This window comes from Poeciliopsis prolifica, unplaced genomic scaffold (assembly GCF_027474105.1).
Source record: "Poeciliopsis prolifica strain line A6 unplaced genomic scaffold, Auburn_PproV2 SCAFFOLD038, whole genome shotgun sequence".
In the NCBI taxonomy this organism is placed as follows: Eukaryota; Metazoa; Chordata; class Actinopteri; order Cyprinodontiformes; family Poeciliidae; genus Poeciliopsis; species Poeciliopsis prolifica.
The window spans coordinates 1,016,383-1,033,440 of NW_026562413.1; the positions used below are offsets into that span (position 1 = coordinate 1,016,383).

The 17,058-nt window shown below is 42.4% G+C and overlaps 1 protein-coding gene across 2 annotated transcripts in view; it reads left to right on the plus strand.

Moving 5' to 3' along the window:
• ash1l (ash1 (absent, small, or homeotic)-like (Drosophila)) overlaps nucleotides 1–17,058 on the plus strand; it is a 35,304-nt gene that overhangs the window by 4,447 nt on the left and 13,799 nt on the right. For both annotated transcript variants that reach the window (XM_055053710.1, XM_055053711.1), the window contains exons 3-12: nucleotides 3,319–4,094; nucleotides 6,057–10,413; nucleotides 14,371–15,037; nucleotides 15,129–15,296; nucleotides 15,394–15,488; nucleotides 15,723–15,796; nucleotides 15,893–15,938; nucleotides 16,313–16,421; nucleotides 16,531–16,737; nucleotides 16,821–16,961. In XM_055053710.1, the coding sequence (XP_054909685.1) occupies nucleotides 3,495–4,094; nucleotides 6,057–10,413; nucleotides 14,371–15,037; nucleotides 15,129–15,296; nucleotides 15,394–15,488; nucleotides 15,723–15,796; nucleotides 15,893–15,938; nucleotides 16,313–16,421; nucleotides 16,531–16,737; nucleotides 16,821–16,961 (6,464 nt within the window). In that variant the 5' untranslated portion in view covers nucleotides 3,319–3,494. The remainder of the gene's footprint in view (nucleotides 1–3,318; nucleotides 4,095–6,056; nucleotides 10,414–14,370; nucleotides 15,038–15,128; nucleotides 15,297–15,393; nucleotides 15,489–15,722; nucleotides 15,797–15,892; nucleotides 15,939–16,312; nucleotides 16,422–16,530; nucleotides 16,738–16,820; nucleotides 16,962–17,058) is intronic.

The following is a 17,058-nucleotide window of genomic DNA, read 5'->3' on the forward strand; positions in this document are numbered from 1 at the left end:
TTACTGCCCTGCTCTAATGTAGGGCGCAGGAAAACTGCTGGCACATCGATGCCTAATCGCTCACTCTCAGTTGCGGCTGTGAGAGGAGAGAGGCTGGGAAAGGCTGCTGGATCGTCTGTCTAGTCCCAGAGGACCCAATGTGCTGAGGTCACAGTTCTGAATTGCCTCCAAATGACTTCACAAAGAGAAAGCACCTGCTTGGGGGCGAATCTGCCTAAATCACTCAGTGCCTGCAGGGAGCCGTAGACAACTTCATTGAATTGGGCTGCCCTCTGTGGAGTGCAATTAACAAGCATTCTGCTGTTTGTTGCTGGGCTAACATGGTTCACCAAGTATTAGAGCTTGTAATTTTGAATCTTTTTGTTGTTTTTTTTTTTTTTGCAACGTGTGTCAAGATGTGACACCACTGGAGACAGTTGGCTCTGGGCCCCTTGGTATTTGTACATCGCAGGTGGAAAATGGCAAAAGAGCTGGAGCCTGATGTTGGATTTCTTATGTGGAAGAGCCACGGCTGTGCAACTGGGTCACACATTATTCTAGGCTGTGAACAGAGCACACCATAAAAAGCCACCTAGACTGAATGAGGGGCACTCTCGAAGTAAAAAGATGATTAGAAATGGTTTTCTGCATCTGTTCTACGTTACTGACAGGGTGCGTTTTGGGTGTAGATTATAACTGTTGGTGCTGCGAGAACCAAGAACTGGTGGTTTGGAAGCATTTTAAAACTAGAAGCCCCTTATGTCCTCGTAATTTGTTAGATTTTATCAACAATATTTGTTGCAATTCTAGAGGGCAACATGAGTTCAAAAACAGTGAAATCAGACCAGTAAGGAAGGATTGAAATAATTAATCATGATAAATTGGTTATTAAAATGTAATAGTCAATTAATTGTTCAGACTCAAGAAAAGGCCATCTTCTGAAAACAACAACTTATTCAACACATGCAAACAGCCAACATTATCTACAATAACTCTTTGAAAAATTTTAATTGACATGAGTTATTAATTTAATTTAATTTCCCTTGGGGATAAATAAAGCATTTTTGAATTGGAATTTTAAATTTAATCAATCAATCAAATTTATTTGTATAGCACATTTCAGGAGCAAGGCATTTCAAAGTGCTTTACATCATAAACACAAAATCATGCAACATAGAATAAACAATATATTGTTACACATTACATTTCAAATGCAATTCTAAAGAGCTGTGTTTTTAGTTGAGATTTAAAGGAAGTCAGGGTTTCTGCTGTTTTACAGTTTTCTGGAAGTTTGTTCCAAATTTTTGGTGCATAGATGCTGAAAGCTGTTTCTCTCTTGGTTCTGGTTCTGGGGATGCAAAGCAGACCAGAACCAGAAGACCTGAGAGGTCGGGAAGGTTGATACAACAACAGCAGATCGTTGATGTATTGTGGTGCTAAACCGTTCAGTGATTTGTAAACTAACAACAGTATTTTAAAATCTATTCTTTGAGCTACAGGGAGCCAGTGGAGGAACTTTAAAACTGGTGTCATGTCTCTATCTTCCTGGTTCTAGTGAGAACGCGAGCAGCAGCTTCTGGATCAGCTGCAGCTGTTTGATTGATTTGTTGGACAAATTTAGATCAGTAATTAAGCAAAAACTGTACAAAAACCTTTTGCATTTAACATAAAGCATTTTTTTCAGTGAATATGTTTTACCCAAGTAGCTTCACCTGGTTCAATTTCCCTAAAATTTATTTTATTTAAAAAACAAATATAATTATTTGTTTATTTGCATCCTTTGATTTATTTTCTCTGTTGTATAAAAGCACTTAAATGGTTAAATAAAAATGTGCCAAGTTTTGTGTCCAATTAATTGTCGGAATAGTCAATAAACTAATCAATTACTGATATAACCAGTAATTGCAGCCATATGATTTGGTTTTTAACAGCGGTTATTGTTTAAAAGGTAACAATAGTCAACAAAAAGTCAAAGTTTACAAAATCACTTCAAACTCCTCGGGAAGGTGAAGCTATTCCAAACATTAAATTTATCTCAGACAAGTACTTGTATGTAAGGGGAGAGAAATCTTACTATAATTACAACCCAGTGTTTTATATCAATGACACTACAACAGAGCGGAGAGGGAAAAGAGTCCGAGTTTTCGTACCAGAGCTATTTGGTTCAGTTTTAGCAAATTGAAGTTTGTTCACTTCATTTTCACCTGAAAACTCTGTTGGAGTCCACTTTCAAGCAGCATCTGTTTGAAAGTAAACCCTGGTGCAGTTTGCTTATCATGGGAAAACAACCTAACTGGCAAGAAAACCAGAGAAAGGAAGTGATGTCTCTTGATTTAAAAACATAAGTGTGATGTAAAATCTTTCTCTGTAGCCATCTTTTGTTGCACGTCTCACCTGCTGCATGACATTCTCAAGGTGGTTTGACCCACTTTCAAAAGTGCAGTGTTGGCATCTCTTTCCAATCAAACTGTGAGTTGTACACTATTCTGGGGTAAAAATACCCTTAGAATTCATGTAAGACGAGTCACTTACAGAGATGTAAAAGTTACAGATTGTAGATAATTAAAGCCTGTGCAGTGTGTCCCGAAGAGCAGATGCACAAACTTGCTGTGAAATATTCTATCAGTAGCATTTTAAATTCCTAAAAGTTTGTTTGTGTACTCTCTGCTCTTCACTTTATTTCTTTAAGTAACGTTTCCACTAAGGGTGTTCTCACATCCCATAGTCTGGTAGACTCAGTTTGATTGGGGACCAAAATTGCACCATTTGCTGCGTTGTCAGCTGTTGTGATTTGCTTCAACACTTCACTATGTCAGACAAACCAAACCCTTTGAGCAACCTGTTCATTCCCTTGCACCAAGTACTAATGGAGAAAATGATACGAAAATTTCTGAAGGACCAGAGTTTGTTTTGTTGGTGTGCATCAGAGTTCGATTTTGCATTCATGCCTCCACAAATGAACCAGACTTTCCAGGCAAACAAACTGGAGTTCAATTAAAGTGAATTAAACTAGGTTGGTGTGAATGCATCCTAAAATGTGATAATTTTAACAGTGTATTTGAAAGTAAGCTTTGTAAAACACAGTATAAATGCTAACTTATTCTGTTATAAAGCTAAAAGTGCTACACCAGTTGTATTTACTGGCGTAGATTTCTATTATTATGTGATTGACTCAGATTTCTGCTGTCAGGGATAAAATAATTGTCCCCCAAAAAAAAAAAACAGTTCATGCAGTTGGCCTTTTATCTTTAAGGCCTTCTTACAATTGTTCTGTTGTTTTTGTGTGTTGGATTCATTTTTGACCTCTTTTTCCTGTTTTACCTTTTTCTATTTTTACAGTTGAGGGTCAGAGAAAGAGGGCTGGACTGCCAAGAAGGAAGAGAAGCCACTTCAAAAGGAGACCTTCCCCCTCACTGTTATCCCCGTCCCCTACTCCCCCCTTCATTCCTATCCCATTCCCATCAAAGAAATCTACCTGATCTACCCAACAAACATCCACACCCCCTAAAGTTCTGATGGATCAGAAGGTTCAGGGGCAAACTACAACACCACCCCCACTTCTCTCTGCTGCTGTCTCGGCGGAGCGAGAGAAGGAGGGAGGAGGTGGAAAAAAGGAAGAAGAGAATGAAAAGAAGCAAGAGAGGGATAAAGAGGGAACTGCCGCCGGTCCTCCTGGCGCAGGTAGACCAGGAGACCCCGGAGGGGACCAGTCCCATTTCTCCGTTACGGAGAGCAGCTTGTCCGAGGGAAACGTCAAGCTTAAGATTGGGCTGCAGGCAAAACGCATGAAGAAGCCCCCGAAGAGCTTGGAGAACTATGTGTGCCGACCTGCCTTCAGGGCCACTGTGAGGCACACGAGTCGTGGAGGAAGCAGCGCCCGTGGAAACCGGGCTGTGGCCGCCGGCGATGGTGCTAGTGGTCAGAGCCAAAGCCCTTCAAAGAGCCAAGGGAAGGAGAGGGAAAAGAGTCCGAGTTTGAAAAAAACACCAGCTACATCATCTTCACTAGCCCCCTCTGGTAAAGCTATTACTCCGTCTTCTCCTGCTGCTCCTCCTAGTATCACAAAGACTCCATCGCCCTCCCAAGTAAATGGCGGCAGTGCACCAGCTAAAAAGGTAAGAGCAGACAAGCTTCAGACTTTTTAAGTTCAAATACACACAGTTTGATCTAAATTGCTGTGTTAAAGTTGTATTAAAGTGAATTGTTTCAATGCTTTGCACAATATTTAATCAATATTATATTTACTATGCTATCATATTTACTCACCATGCATGTTCTTGACTTCAGTCAGCCTTATATTCTTGTTCAAGATAAATGTTTGTGGCCAGAACTTATAGAAAAAGTTGTAGTCCTGCTTTATAAACTTGAACATCATAATTTTTAGTGACTAGTGTTTCAGCTGCTCTCAACTTGCCTGGCACATAAGGATGCAGTGGCCTCCAACATGAATCTCATTGTAAAGGCTAAATACAGTTAAATTTTTAGGAAAAATACAGATTTGCTAGATCACCAAAATAATTTACACCAATAATAAAATTTTTTCAATCTTTGTGCACTAAAGTAGAATGTAATAAAAATACAAAAGCATTTCTGCAGCTGCCCGCCTCGCTAGAAGTGCCCCTGACAGAATCACAGACAGGAAACCAATACCAAGTATTGTGAGTGCATTTTAGTCAGGGAATTAGTCACGGATCATTTTAATCAGGACATTTCTACTAAATTGTGCTCAAAGTTGTGCTTATTTATCTTCCGTGAAATATTTTTTTGGAGCGGAAGGACAAAGCTGACTTAGAAATAACTGTGTTATTGCACAAACAAAGAGAAGGACTTAAATTGCTCTTTAGATTTCATTGTGTTCGCAGTTGGTCTGCTTCTATTCATCATGTCACTCCTCCAATCTTTGTCCGTCTGTTCCAACTCGTCTCTGTCCCTTCCACTGTCGCTGCTTTCCAACCCCCCAATTCCCACATGACCCCTCTCAATACCTCTCCCTTACTGTCCCCAATCTGACCTCACTCTGTAGCTCCTCCCTACTTTTCCTGACCAAACATGTGCTGCAAAAGTGGGTTGAAAATTTGGTCACTGAAAATGAAATTCATGAACCAATCTTTACCTTTTGTAGGAGGGTGATATGGTTTAAAAATATATAAATTCTCCTTTTACCAATTTAGACTTCCAATGTTAGTCAGTTTGTTTCTCAGTTTTTTTTCCTTAAAAAATTACAATTGTATTTAAAAAATGGCTTTTATTTGAGTAGTTCTTTCTGTTGACCTGAATTCAAAGTTGAAATGAATAGCAGCTGTAAAACACGCTTGACAAACAAGATGGTAGTTCTTCAATGGGTTAAGATTGCTCTGGAAGCCCAAGGAATGCAGTGGTGAAAAAATATTAAGATTTTCCAAAAATGTAATCTTTAAAAACAGAAATTTTGATTAAAATCAATTTATTGCCCACATGGGACACAATGATATTGCACAAAATACTAAAGGTCACAGAGTGTAAGTAAAGAGAGGAAATCAGGAAGAGAAGAAAGAATAAAATATTCATATTTTGCATATATGCTATGTTTGTCATTATTATTGCCTTTGCAAGAATGTTTAATATTTTGCAACCCTAGACTGGGACGGACATTCTCCTTCCAGCCTTGTACAATCAAGACTACAATGTAATGGCTTAGCTCAAAAAACATATATATTTGAGTGGCCCAGTCAAAGTGCCTGTCTTATTACTATGGTCTATAACTGTGGTTAAACCTGAAAATTAACATCTGAAAAAAACCCACTTGCCATGCCATGTGACTGAGCTGGTTCTATTTTGAAAAGAACAGCTGGATAAAGATAATTACAGCATTTAGAAACTGAAAGAGATTAAACAGTTGCAGCTATAATTCCAGTAAAATCCTCTTCCTTAACATAATGACTCAGGTTCTTACATATAAATGCACGCCACACTTTCCAGACTTTCATTTGTAAAAACTGTCAAAAAACATGCATCTTTTTCTTTCTAGGTTCAGCATTTATTTACATGCGACTTTGTGTCGGTTGCCGTCACTTACATGCATATTATTTTTCCGACAGGGTCCATCAAAGGTAGACTGCAAGGCCGATTCAAAGTTGGATACAAAGTCAGTCACTGCCTCATCAGAAAGACCCCTCAACCTTCACCGACCGCCGCCAGACAATAAAACTCATTCCTCTGGGAAGAAAACACCAACTCCACAAACCAACTCAAGGACATCTTCACCTTCTTCACCACCAACTGCATCAAAAGAGCCAACCTTTGAAGGCGTCAAACCTCCTCATTACACTTATAGCATGGAAGGTCAGAGAGACAAGGACAAGGGTGTCCAGAGTTGTGGACCACCCACTGTCACTGAGAAATTAGCCCAGCTTATAGCAACCTGCCCACCGTCAAAGACTCCTAAGCCAACTAAACCCACAAAAACAGACCCAAATCCTCCTCTTCCAAGCTCTGGCTTCATGGCTCCCACAGCCAAGCAGCGAGACAGGGCAATGGCCAATAGGAACACATATTCAAGACTAATGCACCTTTCGCCTCCACCGCCAGTGTCCAGACCTCCTGGTCGTCCTTATGGCTCCAGGAACAGAGATGGCATCCCAGAAAATTCACCAACCCTGACGCAGCTGAGGAAGGAGGACTCAGATGGGGCTGGGAAAACTATTGTTGCCAACATTAACAACAGTATTGCGATAGGCAACAGCAGAAGTCGGAGTAGCAGCCCTGCAATCACTCACGGCCGCCCCACAGTCTTATCTAAGGATGCTAACTACGATGGCAGCAACAGCTCTAGTGGTCTATCCAAGTCTCTGTCACGTGGCACTCACAGCTTGCCATCTTCTCCATCTTGCCCAGTTTCTTCATCTTCCTCCTTCATCTCAGCTGAACAGAGGACAGTGACTGCAGTAAGTCACCTGGGCTCCCCTTCTCCCTCACAAGGACACCACGCACAGGAGTCCCTGGCCCTGGCAGAGGAAAGTAGGGCAGATGAGAGGGAGCGGGGCAGCGACAGCCCCAGAGACCTAAACAAGTGCCCTTCTACAGCAGGAATAGGAAAACCAGAGGGAAAAGATAAAGTGGGATGTAATCAATCACTGCATGTGGAGAGGGGGAGAAGCTCCAGTCCCAAAAAACGCAGTCCTAACAGGGATAGTAGCCAACCGAGGCGAACCGCCAGTCCTCCTGAACCCATTAGACAAAGGATGCCTTCAGCATCTGAGCCAGATGACGAAGAAAGCCCACCAACACCCCATAGAGATGATTCACCTGATTCATCCCTGGACTCGCCAGATGAGCAGGATAGTAAACCCCTAAAGAAACGCAGGGGAAGAAAACCTCGCTGGCTTATGAACAAGCCACAGACTCTTCTAGCAAGTCAGGATGGTCTCTTCAATGAGAACAAATCCAGCATGTCTTTGTCTTCAAGTTTAGAAACGCTATCTCCACCAGTCAAAAGACCAGTAGGAAGACCACCAAACCCGAATAAAGTCAAACCAATCCCCGTGCCACACAGTTCAATGTCGCAGCTGTTTCCACCCCAACCTAAGAAAAGGGGACGGCCAAAGTTCAAAATGCCAAGACTCGATGCCCCAGCTCCAGGGAACCCCTCTTATAAGCTGACCTCTTCCAAGGTCTTTTCATCTCTGTTGAAGTCCAAAGAAGAGCAGGACCCACCTGTACTTCATCCAGAGGTAGACCTAAACCCTCCCAAGCCTATACCTAGAAAACGTGGACGTCCCAAACGCCTCCCTCCGACCTTACCCCAAGAGGGTCAGCCTCCTACGTTGGCTCCTGAGGCAGGTGACGTGGGAGACAAGCGGTTCTGTAGCAAAGGAAACGGGCAGCTCATTATGAAAACAATTATTGGAAAAATCAATAAGATGAAAAGCGTGAAGCGGAAGCGTATTCTGAATCAAATCCTGTTGGGTCCGAGAACGGAGGAAACTCCTAGAAACAGCACTGTCGGAATGGTTAACTCTACAGAAGCTACTAGCCAGTCCTTGTCCTCCCTAGCTGCTTCTTTTGGGGGAAAATTAGGACCGCAAATTAATGTTAGTAAAAAGGGAACAATATACATGGGTAAGAGAAGAGGGCGTAAACCAAAATCTGTATCAAGCCTCACGGCCTCGTCACCAGAACCGTTCCTGTCTCCGAACACCACTTCTCCTCTACATCACCACTCTCAGTCCCAGCAACACCTACTGTCCTCTGAAGTGTTTCCCTCGCCCTCCCTTTCGCAGTCTAGTGGCGGCCACAGCCCCATCAGTGATGCCAGCTTTTTGGAACCCAGCTCGGTGCACTTTTCCCATTATTCTAGCTCCCATCATAACCACAGCTCATTTTCCTTCCCTCCCCCAACTTTTTCAGTCCCCAGTAAAGTCTTGAGCTCCACGTCGTCCACAGTAGCTTCTCAGAAAAAGTCTTCTTGCCGCGGGTACCCTCATCATCATCATTACAGACAGCAGTTTCACTATCATAAGCTTTCTCCTCCCAGGCCACTCCACCCAACCTCCCCTGCTCCTCTCAGCGAGCTAAAGGAAGCCACTCCTTCACCAGTCAGTGAGTCGCACAGTGAGGAGACGGTGCCCAGCGACAGCGGCATAGGAACAGACAACAACAGCACATCTGACCGAGGAGAGAAAGCCGGGGGGACAGCAGGCTTGGGCGGAATCGCTTTGCCAGCAGCAATGGGTGGTGGGTTGTTAATGCCCGGTGTAATGAGCTCAGCAATGGCCCCTGGAATGGGCCTGAACTCCAGAGGCAGGCGCCGCCACTCCGCAGTGCTCATAGAGCACCCTTCACCATCTCCGTCGCCCCATGGAACAAGGTCTTCACCTGATCCCAGGAGGCCGCATCCGGCGGCTCCCACCTCAACGTTGTTGGGACACAAGGAAAAACACAAGCACAAGTGCAAACGCCGCAACCACGGTTGCCCGGGCTATGACAAGATGAAGAGACAGAAGAGGAAACGAAAGAAGAAGTACTTGCAGCTGCGGTCCCGACGGCTTGACCCCGACTTTCTGGCCGAGTTGGACGAGATTGTCGTGATGCTGAGTGAGATACGGATATCGCACCGTTCCACAGGGCACCGCCTTGGCAGTGGGATAAGCATGGTGGCAGGAACGAGTCGGATGCCAGGACTGGGGAGTAGAGCTGCCAGTGGAATCGGCGGACCTAGCGGCCCCCCTCCTCATCATTACGTTCACAGGGACCTCCTTCCCACAATCTTCAGGGTTAACTTTGGCAGGTTTTACTCTCACCCCGCGTACTCCTGTGACCCTTTGCACTACGTCCGTAAACCAGACATGAAGAAGAAACGTGGACGGCCTCCGAAGTTAAGAGAATCCATGTCTGAGGTCCCTTTTGTCCCTGGCCTTGGATTCCCTCTCTCCAGTGGAGGTTTCTACCACCCCTCCTACGGTGTCCCCTACTCCTCAGGGCCCCTGGGGTTGGGCTATTACAGAGGCTTTCCTCCTGCAAATGCCCTATATCCTCATCCCCACCACCAGTCGCCTCACACAGCTCCTTCTCACCACTCCCACCACTCACCATCTTTCCCTCCCCCTCCACCCACATCCTACATGCACCATCACCACCCCTCGCATCTCCTCCTAAACCCCTCAAAGTTCCACAAGAAGAAGCATAAGCTGCTCAGGCAGGAATACCTGGGCGGAGGGAGACCCCCCGTCCTGTTCCCACCCATGTCCTCCGAGCTGTCCTTCAATTGGCATCACAAACACAAACACAGGCACAAACACAGAGAGCGGTGCTCTGAGGAAGACCGGGAGGAAGTGCTAAGGAGCGGATCGGCAAGCCGGGTCAGCGCAGGTCTTTCTGACAAAGGAGCCGCTAGCAAAGGAGAGCGAGTTGGAGGTCTGGGAATGACCGAGTCGTTACAAAGATGCAGGTTTGGAAGGGATACCTCAGGCACCACTACGAGTAAACAAGCTTCTGCCAACTCCCCCTCCTCCTCCTCATCTTCATCTGCAGAAAGATATAAACGCAAAGAGGGCTCCATGTCTTGTCTAGGACCGTCTAGGCTAACACTGGACAACAGCTCAAAGGGTCATCATGGCGTTGCGTCCTGGTTTCGGTTGGGCAACACGGAAGCAGACTACTCTAAGCTTTCACGGAGTCAAATGGCCGTGGGCCAGGGCTCGTTCTCAGATGGACGAGCAGGAGAGCCTGCAGGCTGCTCAGACAGCGAGGATGAGGAGCCTCTCACTCCCACAGAGGATGTAGAAGCTCATGATTCTCCTAATCTGACAAATCTGTTTGCCTCAGCTCTGACACGGACTTCGCTGAAGGGAGGAAGGAGCAGAAAGAGTGAGATGGTTACAGAAAGCTCCAGCTTTTCTCACCTGGATCGTCCAGTGAGAAAGGATCGTTCGACATCGGCTGAAAGGAGAGATTTAGGTGAGTCCAGTTTTACTCTGCAGATAGATCCTTGACATGACATTCATGTTATCTTGTCAGGGGGAATTTTTTTCCCTTTTGAATAGTTTAATCTGTTCATGATTATGTTCTGTACAGACGACGGTCACTAAGTCTCCAAAGAAGGATGGCTATTAAAATTAATAATTCAACAAAGTGAATAAATGAAAAGAGTTAATTCATTTTAAGCCTTTAAGGCATCTTTTTATTTTAGTTTTATATTTTACAAAGAAACCAAACACATTCCCACAGTTTTAAAGCCAGTAATATAAAAGGAAGACTATTTCCCACCAATTTGTATGTTGTCTAATGTCCTAAATGTCAGTAATGTAAGAATTTTACTAGAAATAATAATGGTGAAAAGAATACAGTGGATTCATTCACTCTCTCTCCAAAACTCTTATCCCTACCTATTTTAATATACCAAATATACTGCAACTCCAAAGAACTGCATTGTCCAACAGTAGTGTTTCAAGTTGCATTTCATCTAAGTGGATGAAATGCAACTATCTTCCTGTCATTATGCAGAATAAAGGTCAAACTGATAAAAATGTAAAAATATTATTTATTAAAATGTAAAAGGAGATTAAAAGTGTCTTAGGTTTTTGGGCTAAATATCTCCTACTTAGAGAAAATACAATTATTTAACAAAGTTTAATTATAAGAAGTTTAAAAAAATAAATATGAAGCATGTTCTGCCAATTCAGAAGACATCTTGCTTGTGTTTTTTCTGTTTTGTGGAACACAGTTAATAAAGCCTGGCTTTAAATGTAAAATGTATAAGAAACCCCAAATTTTATTAATTTAAGCATATTATTTTTGATTTTCATGCACTGCCACGTGGCACAGCAAGTGGGGCCTAATTTTCTGTTTGATCTCCACAGATGGGTGAATGTGTGCATCATGAAGCCTTTATTGTGTGTGAGAGGTTGTTCTGTGGTTGTTACTGGAACCCTACATGCTTCAGTTGTGGCTACAACAAACAAAACTTCAAAAATATAAGTTCTGCATGTGTAGTCCTCACAACTGTCTACCATTGAAAAATTTTAATAAGATCCAAAAGGCAGCTTAGGTTGATTAAAAAGTGTGTATATCTTCTGTAGACTGAGAATTTGATTTGGTAACTTACAATGTGTGTTTACTTTTAAGAGCTCTGCGAAAGACTTAAAGCTCTAAACACTTTTACAAAGTGCCAGGTACTTTAAGCTGCTTTAAATTTGATATCTTTGAATAAAATCTTGTGCATGTGGGGGGAAAAAATGTTAGTGCAAAAGGCTTGAGACTGTGGTAGGGATACAGTAAAAATGTATTAATGTCTTGGGATGGCCCAATCAAAGCCTAGAGCTACATTCAATTGATAATTGACTTTAAAAAAACTATTTAAAGCAATGTTGTCCATCCAGTTTGACTGTGGTTACATGGAGGAAAACAGCCTGAGTGTCCAGCTGTGGAAAGCTGGTCAAGACGTTGCTAGACAAGACTGCATGTGGTCGCTTTTTTATTTTTTTTCTAGTTTGACTCCTGAAGTAAAAGCTGAATAAAAATTTACACAATACCTTTTAGAGTCTTATTCCATTGGACAGTTGTGCACTAATTTGTGTTGCCTTTTCACATAATTGTTGTAATGTGACAAAATGTATTTGGAAGGAGATCATTTAGTCAGCTGATGCACCATTTTTTTCAGCGATTACTAAAGTAGTTGGAAGTGTTTTGTTAACACATTGCTTGCAGATGTTTCTCTCAAAAGACTGCAATCTGAGTCTGTAGATCTGGCCAGCACCTGATTTAAGTAATGTTGCTAATGTTGCTTATAGGAGGGTAACAAGATCTTGCTATATTGAAACTTTGCAATGTTTTTTGTTGAGGTGACGAAAATAAAGGCCTTTCGGTTGCATAAATTTGATCTTTTAAGATGAATCCAATATTATGTCATCAGACCCAAAGTTGATTCCTCTGAATGGTTAGTCACTTTCACTCTGAATGAAGTGATCCTCTGTGTGAGCAATGGTAAAATGTGTTAATGAGCGTGGCCCTGTGTTTATATGCATGTCTGCTGAGTAAGATGGGACGTTAAAAGGTCCCTGTGGAGGCAGTTCAAAACAAGCCAAGTAATCCTGGATTAGAGCGTAGGATTTGGGGTCAACCGGCGGTCATAGATGGCATGGTGACAGCAGAGGAGGCCAAGAGTAGAGAATCTGGGGAATTGGCCAGAACACAAGTGAAGCAGGGAATGACAGAACAGATAAATACACGCCGAGAATGAAATGGAAAAGGCTGGTGTGGACAAAATTGGCAATGCATACTACTACTGCATAGTACGATGAAGTTTTATGTCTATAGATATTGCTTTAAAAAAAGCATTCCTGTGTTTTAATTCAGATTTCTTTGGAATCCGAGGTTGTTTTGGTGCAGATTAGTCCACTCACAATCTAAAATATGATCATTTTGAATATGGGCATTCCTCCCAGTAACCACCATAAGGGGCTTAATTTTACTTTCAGAACATGAAAATCTGTTCTCACTAGAACAAGTAGATTAATTCAATCTAAGATTGGACTGGAAAAAAACTAAGCTAGAAAACTAAAGATGAGCAAAAATGGCAAAAAAAAAAAAAGTCCTGGAAAGAAATCTGAATTTTTTTCTGTATGTCTTAAGCAGCTCCCAAACATGCACAGAGGATCAAACTTTGAGCAAGTCCAACAGTGAGTAGTTCTGAGCATTCCTCCTGGATTGTACCCAGCTGGCTGTCGTGGCAACAGATATGTGCTGAACTTTCACCCCTTCACCCATACATTTTCGGGATTTAGGCACATTCCTTTATAAACAATTTGGATTACATGTAATATTGCTTTTAACTTCAAATCTTGTTACCACTCCTGTTCATGTTTATTTAGATGTTATTGCACTTTGCAGCAGATTATAATCTCTTTAAATAGTCTGGCTTTGGGCAGATTTCACATATTGGGGGAGAGTAATGTTTTTCAAATATTTTTCTCATAAAGTAAGATGTGGCTTACTGTCAATCATCATTTTATTTAATTAAAAATAAAGAGGTAGAATTATATTCCTACTGTATCATACCAAATCATGTAGTAAAAACTGTGGTATTTCATGTTATTTACGTAAATATTCAAAGCACTGCTGTTATTAAAATGAGAAAAACAATTATTCCTACTGCTGCTCTGTTCTGCTTATATTTTCTATATTTAGAGCAACACAGACATAGAAAGTTATTAGCTGGTTATCCACTTGGGCATTTGATATGCAGTTTTAACAGAAGGGGCAGTTTCGGGGCAGCATCACATCAGGGGGTGGCATGAGACCTCCCACCCCCTCGAAGCAGAAACTCTGCTCAGCCTATTTATTTATTTTTTTTGTCACCAAAATATTTCCAGTCAGTCCAGTTTGTGTACACTATGCTGCATTGCACAACAGAAGGTGGGGGAAGGGTCTGCACTTCGTTATTCGATGCTCAGAGTTCCCTTCAGGCAGTGTCTCTTGCATCTCATCAGAAGGACGTTGAAACATAAGAATGGTGTGAAGGAAAATGGATAAGCTTTTTATCAATATAGGTTAAAAGGTATAAAAATGAAGCACTTTTTTCCTCTTTTAAAGAATTAAAAGCATGACAGATGAAGTCAACATAGAACAAGGAATTGTGCGAGCATAAGTTTACTTTGTATTGTAAAACTTTATTTTTTAAATCATTGTATTAATAATGTGCTGTTTATTCTCATGGGATTTGGTTTTAAAAATGCGTTTTTCTTTGATATTTAGTCATGCATAGCAAATAATGATTTGATTTTGGCTGCGACAGACTGGCGACCTGTCTGGGGTGTACCCCGCCTCTCACTCAGAATGTTAGCTTGACCTCACTAGGGTGTTAGAAAATGGATGGATGGATTTGATTTTGGTGGGTCTCTGTGTTTGTTTTCCCAGGGGCATCAGTTCAGTCCAGAGGTATTGCTTTGGCGACTTCCGACGGACTCGAAGGATCTCTGCACAGCCGGCAGCAGCACCACCACCAGTCCTCTCTGTTTCACTCCCACGTCTCTGCGGGTTCTTCCTGCCTGTCTCCCTCCCAGGACTTCTGCCTGGACGCCTCCCTTTCCCACCGCTCCCATCGAGTTCAGACGTCCAAGCACAGCCTGCATCATGTCAACAAAATCCTGCGTGCCAAAAAACTGCAGAGACAGGCTCGAACAGGTAACAACGTGGTGAAAAAGAGGGGCCCGGGCCGCCCGAGGAAATACCCGCTGCCCTCCCCTCCTCCTTCCCCTCCCCCTGAGGTGGAGTTAACTCAGACTGTGCACAGGGACAGTGGGGTGGAGCGGCTAGCCGGTCAGAGAGGATGGGAGGAAGATACTGTTACGGATGCTATTGAGTCCGTGGTCCAGGGACAGCATAGAAAAGGTCAGAAGAGGGCACATGTGGAGGCCGAGGAGGATGAAGAAGAGGAAGAGCAAGCTGAAGAAGACCCGGAGGCCGAGGAAGTGGAGGAGCAACCGCCTGACAGAGAGGAGAGCCAGACGAACCTGCCGCAAAGACCCAGAACCGGGACAGGAAAAAGCTGGCCTGCTGAGGAGGAACATCAGTACATTCAGGGGTATGAAAAGCCTTAGAGTTTCAGCCACCATGAATTTTAAAAAATATGTATTTACATTTTGTTGTTCCCTAACTTTTGGTTCTATCTGAAGTTCCACAGAAAGCAAGCCAGATGGTCAGTGCTCCATAGAACTCCCAGGCGCCGTCCCCAAGGAGCAGGCTGCACCCATCAGCAGCCAGCGAGAGAAGAAAGCGGCCCGACTTCCAAAGAAGAAGTTCCAGAAAGCAGGACTGTATTCTGATGTGTACAAGACCGAGGAGTGAGTCCCAAAGAAAACTTACTCAATGTTTTTTTTTCTACACTTTAAAGGGCTGCTTTTATATTATATAATTGTTGTTTTGTTGTTTTTTTTAAAGCCCTCGCAGTCAGCTTTTGCAACTAAAAAAGGAGAAGCTGGAATACATACCTGGAGAGCATGAATATGGATTGTTTCCTGCTCCAATACATGTTGGTAAGTTAAGATAATCTGCTTTGATATTTAGGTGAAACCTTTTCTTTATATTTATTACATGAACATGTATTTATTGTTAGAAATCTTAATAAGGAAGACCACAATGCAGAAAATGCATTTCTTTGTTTTTTTTTAAATAAAATATTTTTCTAACTTGAGCAGAGATAAAAGCTACAGTGTGATATTTTTAAAATCTTTTGCTATAATTTCCCATATTTTGTTTTTGTTTTACAGGGAAGTACCTGAGACAAAAGAGGATTGATTTCCAGTTGCCTTATGACATCTTATGGTTGTGGAAACATGATCAGGTGATAAATCTTGTTAAGCAGGAAGTTTTTAAAGTGTTTTTGTTTTTATATACCATTTTAATTAAAACTTCTGTGTTTTTTTTGTTTATTTTTTAGCTTTACAAGAGACCTGATGTCCCTCTTTACAAAAAGATCAGATCAAGTGAGTAACTTTGCATTTGTTCTAATCAAAACTTCCTACTGCAGTCTTTGAGTAGGCCACTGTTAATGTTTGTCAATGACAAATAAGTGTTTTTGTAGCAGTTGCTACAAATATTTGGAAAAGTTTTTAAAAAATGCAGAATCTAAAATGATTTTCAGGTCAAAATATGTGTAGAAAGGACTTATAAACAGTTCTGTCTATTTCTCTATCTCTAATTAACGCTGTCTGTCTGATGTAAATTTCTGACAAACATTTTGTTCTATATAAAAAGAAAGTGAGCCGTAAATAATCAATGCTGCAAAACCTTTGAATTGTGACATGAAAAATGTGTGGGTACCATTAAGACCTGTAACTATCATATTTATGTGTCACAGATGTGTATGTAGATGTGAAGCCTCTCTATGGGTACGAAATGACTACTTGCAACTGCAGAGCTCCAGAGACTTCATCGGAAAAAGGATGCCTGGATGATTGCTTGAATAGGTACAGAAACTTAACGACAAAGCTTGTTGAGTAATAGTTGGCCTAAGAACAGAATTCCAAAACAATAGGCATCACGGCGCTAATAAAAACCTGATTCTGATTTTTCCAGGATGAGCTTTGCAGAGTGCTCCCCCAGTGCCTGTCCTTGCGGTGATCAGTGTGACAACCAGCACATCCAGAGACACGAGTGGGTCCAGTGTCTGGAGCGTTTCCGCGCCGAGGGAAAAGGTTGGGGAATCCGCACTAAAGAGCCTCTCCGAGCCGGTCAGTTCATCATCGAATACCTGGGAGAAGTGGTCAGTGAGCAGGAGTTCAGGTGAGACCGTCAGACCATTTTCTGCCGGTTTCTTTTATTTTAAAGCAACCCAAGTCCTGTGCGTCATGTCTGGTGTGTTTTAGGAACCGAATGATGGAGCAATACCACAACGGCCACTACTGTTTGAACCTTGACAGCGGGATGGTGATTGACAGTTTCCATATGGGCAATGAGGCACGCTTCATAAACCACAGCTGTGAACCCAACTGTGAGATGCAGAAGTGGTGGGTATTCTGATAACTTGAAGCGGGGTCTCTCAAAGCTCTTCTCTGCTATCCTGAAATAAATTTATCTAAGACTTTTCTGGACGAGCTTATGCTG